This window comes from Sprattus sprattus (genome assembly GCF_963457725.1).
Source record: "Sprattus sprattus genome assembly, chromosome: 18".
NCBI lineage: Eukaryota > Metazoa > Chordata > Actinopteri > Clupeiformes > Clupeidae > Sprattus > Sprattus sprattus.
In genome coordinates this window covers 155918-161494 of record NC_137916.1, presented here as the reverse complement: position 1 = coordinate 161494, position 5577 = coordinate 155918, and the positions used below count along the sequence as shown (strand labels likewise).

Below are 5577 nucleotides of genomic sequence, written 5' to 3'. Positions count from 1 at the left end.
TCTCTCTTTGCTTTCGCTTTTGTTACGTAGACGTGGTTATTTTAAATCCGCCAATGGCGCGCCAGGTAGCCAAAAGCCAGTTTGTGATTGGTCCCAGGGATCCTGAGAATGCTGAAATGAACTTCTATGCAAACTTTGCCAGACCCACTTCAGAGGCAAAATCAAATTGGCCGGAAGAAGAGGGGCGGGACTTCCCAGACAAACTCTTACCTTCTCCTCTTCAGACCTCACGACTTTCCTCAGATAGGACCCATCGCCTTGGTGGTATAACGTATCACCTGTGAATGAAAACAAATTGTTTCCCAAAGTGTCCGTAAATCGGCATTAATGTCCTACTATCTGTCAAAACTACTTCATAACATAATTTCTGTAAAAAGCCAAGCTTGCTGGCTGTTGTCGTTGACCAAATAGTCCGGTAGAATTTCAAAAACTTTGCTAGCACTGAGCTAGAGCTCTATCAGTTACCTGAACTCTACTCTTGGCACTCTGAGGTAAATTTAGCTAGCTGCTACTGATAACTAGAGGTGGGGAATTGCTACATGCCTTCTTAACTTGTAATACAGACTGTATACATAGCAATTAAATATAACCGCGGGTGTTTTATATACTTTGTGATGTTTTCTTATTAGCCGAGCAGTTCAAAATGCATATTAAGAGTAATTGAAGTAGTGCTCAACAATGTTAAAGACAGCTAGCTTTAACCATCTCTGCTCTGGATCTTCCCGAAGTAATAACAATTAAGCTTTCTGTTCATAACAACCTTTAAAAACCACGTCGGTATTTCATGTAAAAATTAAAGCTATCAATCAAGTTGGCTAAAGGCGAACGATTATTTTTGGCACAAGCAGCTAATTGCTGACCAACCTTGGACACAGTAGCCTTTTGCAGCCTTCCTTATAGCTCTTTTGCCGGACTCTTCCGTCCCTGGCTTGTATCTGTCCTTAGTACCTACAAAATAAAATAAAATACCTTCAAATGATACCATTTTATACCAATTTAAAAAAATGTAAACGATTAGAAATTTGTGTAAATATGTAGCTGTCGCTGTCTCTGTCTCTGTCTCTGTAGCTGTCAGCTTGTGTGTTCCTGAGGTGTTGCTGAGGTAAATGACAGCTTCTCGCGACTCGCATATGTCAACCGCGAACTCATAGCAACCATCATAGCAACAACGCCAAGATTCTTTGAGAAACAGCTGATCTGTCTCTGTTGCGTCACCCGGAACTTCTGGCTAGCCCGGAACTTTTCGCTCATGACAGTGCCAATGATGTCTTCTCCCTTTCCAGAGATTCCAGTCCCAGAGCGTCTGACTGTGAGCTCCATCACTGCATCATCTGCTAACCTCAGCTGGCTGGTGTCTCCTAAGATGGAGCAGACTCCACACAGCTTCCTGGTCTCTTACCAGAGTGAAGGGACTGAGCCAAAGTCCATCTCTACTGGGTCATGCAGCACAGACATCATAAGCCTGAAATCAGGAACTGACTACACTGTTAGAGTCTACACTGAGCTCCAACATGGAGGAAAGAGCCAGCCTGCCTCTGTTCAGATGAAGACAGGTGAGATATCAGGAAGGGAGAATGATTCCCTGAAGAGTTATTTATGTTTGATCTGTGTTATTTCTGTCAAGTGGGTGACAATGGATAATGTTTTTGTTTTTGCCATTTTAGTGGATTCAAAACATTACATTATATATGTTTTATACATTATGGCAGTTAGCCATGGAGGATCTGTAGTATTTGTTTTGTATTGATTTTAAATTATATCATTTTTGGTTCTCAACAAAGTGCGCCTCTCTGATGTGCTGTCTGCATTACACCTGAAGGACAGCTTTGGACGGAAGCTCACACTCAACTCAGTCCTGGAGATCAACAGTAACACAGTGTCTGACAAACCAGCAGCAAGTCTGAATCAGCTACCATGGACTTTCTTAAGGAAATTGATGAGGTCCAATTTAAATGCAAGAAATATCAAATGTGAACAAGACCAGCCAATATATAATTATAGTTTAACTGATGCTAATGATGATTGTGATGTTAATCCTCTAGATTTGATCACTGCTCTTTTCCACTGCTCAGATCCTTTCCTCCAGCAGGAAATGGTCTCCAAAATGTCCATGTGCCAGTTTGCTGTTCCTTTACTGCTGCCAAACTGTGACACACAGCAGAGCACTCTGATGCTGTGGGCCATGAGAGACCTGGTTAAAATGTTCAGACCTCACTCTCTAGAAGGTGACAGGACATCTGTAGAGGGCAGGATCGTAGAAATGGACATCCCTATGGTGTCTTTTGTTAGGCTAGGAGAGAGCAGTCTGGCCAAATCTCAAACTCTGAACAGGTTGCTCAGTAATCCTCATCAGCACAATGACACATTTCTTCACCGTGACATGAAGTGTGGTGATGTGCCCAGGAGAATCTCAGATGGTCTGGTTGAAGTCAGCTGGTATCTACCCAGTGGGAACACAAACATTGACATGTTCACCCAGCCAGTGGCCATAGCCAATCTGAGAGGAGACAGCAGGTTGTTTAAGACCCAGATGTCCTTCCTGAGTGAGACCTCAGCTGCAGTTTTCATCTTCAGTGATGACCTAGAGGGAGACCTCAGCACTCTGAACAACAGAGAGAGCAGAGCTGAGCTTTTCCTGGTCACCAACTCTCAGAGTAAGACCTTCAACATGGATACACTGAGGGATAAATGCGGAGATCACAAGGTGAAGGAGACCAATGTGATCATCAAAAAAAAGCAGAATGATGCAGAGTTTGTAAGGGCTTTGCGTTTCCATGTGAGTGGTGTCATTGGAAAGAATCCAATTAAAATGAAAGTGGAAGACATGGCTACTGTTGCTCGTCATGGTATTGTGGTTGATGAGGACTGCATTGAGTGTAAAAATGGCAGAACACTTGCTGAAAGCATCACTGGAAGCATTCTGGATGTTGTGAAATTCAAGAAAGACCAGTTGCCTTTACATGGTGAAATATGGAAAGAAATTAGTCAATTAGAAAAAGAGAACTGCAGAATGCGTAATGCAGACAAAGACATAGAGGGTAACAGGAGTTCACTCAAGACTAAACAAGAAACGCTCAGAATGGAACAGCAGCAGACGGCTGTCTCAGAAGCCATGTGGAAATTCACTACTGGGATCTCACAGTCAGGAACACAGCGTCTATACTTTCTGAGGTGGCTGAAGATTCAGCTGGACACCCTCTCTAGACATAACCTGTCCACACTGAGAGAGAAATACAAAGACTGCTGTAAAAACACAGAACAGAATAAGGAGGAGATTGCAGATTTAGATAAGCAACTCTCCAACTGCTCGTTGGGTCCTGAGCACTTCTTCCGTGAGCTGGGCCAGCGTTATGAGTGTGCTTGCTCCCTTCCAGAAAACAACCCAGCCCGACAACAAGTCCAGCACCTACCTGCTCTGTGTGCTCACATGCTGCTGGATGGGTTTCCAGTCGAGCTGGTCGATGGAGACGCATCAAACATCCCAATAAAGTGGATGAAAGAGGTCCTGTCTCAGCTACATCAGCTGGTGGACACCAAGAGTAAGATCCTGGTGTTGTCTGTGCTGGGAGTGCAAAGCACTGGGAAGTCCACCCTTCTAAACACTATGTTTGGAGTGCAGTTTGCAGTCAGCAGTGGAAGATGCACCAGAGGAGCCTTTATGCTACTGATTAAAGTCTCTGAGGAACTCAAATCTGAGCTCAAATGTGACTTCATCATGGTCATTGACACAGAGGGCTTCAAATCACCTGAGCTGGCAGCATTGGACACAAGCTACAAACACGACAACGAATTAGCAACGCTTGTCATAGGGCTCAGTGATGTCACCATCATCAATATTGCCATGGAAAACTCCACAGAGATGAAGGACATTCTGCAGATTGTGGTCCATGCCTTTCTCAGGATGAAGGAGGTTGGGAAGAAGCCCAAATGTCTGTTTGTTCATCAGAACATGTCAGACATGTCTGCTCATGACAGCAACTTGAGAGACAGGAAGAAGCTGGTGGAACAGTTGGATGAGATGACCCGAGCAGCAGCTAAAATGGAGAAGACAGTAGCTTATAGAAAGTTCACTGACGTAATGGACTACAACCCTGACAAAGACAGCTACTACATCCCTGGACTTTGGCATGGAACTCCACCAATGGCCCCAGTGAATGCTGGCTACACTGAAGCTGTCTATGAACTTAAGAAGAGGTTGATTGGCTCCCTACAGACATCTGGTAACATCAGGAACAATAATGCAACAGAGTTCCTCGAGTGGACAGAGAGTTTGTGGAATGCTGTCAAATTTGAGAACTTCATCTTTAATTTCAGGAACAGTTTGGTGGCAGATGCATACAAAGATTTATGCACTCACTACAACACTTGGGAGTGGTCTTTCCAATCTGAGATGAATTACTGGCTTATAACCAAGGAAACAATGATATCCAATTTTGGACTGACTGATAAGAATGTTCAAATTAATCTTTTACGTGATGTGCTTAAAGAGATGTTACATGAGGCATCAGAGAAGCTGCATGAAGAAGAGAAGACAATCCTGTCCAACCTTGACGAATACTTTAAGAAAAAGGACAGAAAAGTCAGTTTTGAAGAGAAATACAGACAGGATTTCCGAACACGTGCCAACTCTCTCAGACAACAGATGGAAATGTCAATGAAACACTCTTTGGAGAAAGCTGTTAAAATAAGAGAGGAAAAGGTGAAGCTAATGGATACAAATGAGAAAAGGCTGCTTCAAGAGTGAAGAGAGAGAAAAGCAAATTTAACTGACGATGAAGAGAGAATTTGAGAAGATGTGCGACAGAATGATGTCTGAGCTATCTTGACTGCCAGAGACCAATGTTTATCGGGAGGTGCACCCTCTGAGATCTAGTGGAGATGAGAAATTCATTGTTAAAAGTGATTGGTTTGGGACGAGTGCCATAAAATATTTAAATAAGAATCACTTCATTGCCAAAATCCAAGCGATCTGTGACAACACAGATACATGAGACGTACATCAGAGACCTTCTTAAGGCTGTTGATGAACAGGTGAAAGATCCCCAGATTAATGATGAATGTCAAATGTATCTTAAGTTTCATGTCTGTGGCCGTGCAGCAAGGCTCTTCCAGGAAACACACAAGAAATTCAATGATCGTAATGACCTACAGAATCGTCTGATGGAATCTAAACCAATATTTGTGGAGAAATTCTTTCGTTAAGTGAAAAAGATCAGTGCCAGAAGAGAGCCAAGCAATTCACAGAGACCTGTGTGAAGCCAGCAGTTGAGGACTACTTGTCTAAACATCTTGGGCAGGCAATCACAGATCACATGAAGGTGGGACATGGGGGAGCGACCTACAACACACAGACTGACTTGCATTATGTCCTTTTGAAGCAGCTGCTTGAGGAGGACTCATTTCAGAAGTACAAGGACTACACAAGATCGTATGGAACATTTTATGAAAAACTGGATGAAGGAATAAATCATTAAGAAAATGTCATCAGGTGAACAAACACATCATTTGGAGAAAGACCTCCTTCCTGAGATTGTAAAGAGAATAACTGCCACGATAACCAGCATCTCCAAGGACATG

General features: G+C 43.1%; 1 protein-coding gene across 1 annotated transcript; it reads left to right on the top strand.

Annotated features, from left to right (window-relative positions):
• Positions 1–1543: 1543 nt before the first annotated feature.
• LOC308379811 (up-regulator of cell proliferation-like) lies at positions 1544–4744 on the top strand (the record flags this gene model as incomplete). Its single annotated transcript, XM_080857075.1, has 2 exons — positions 1544–1553; positions 1782–4744. The coding sequence occupies 2 exons, from the start codon at positions 1544–1546 to the stop codon at positions 4742–4744; spliced, it is 2973 nt and encodes a 990-aa protein (XP_080713201.1).
• Positions 4745–5577: the final 833 nt, after the last annotated feature.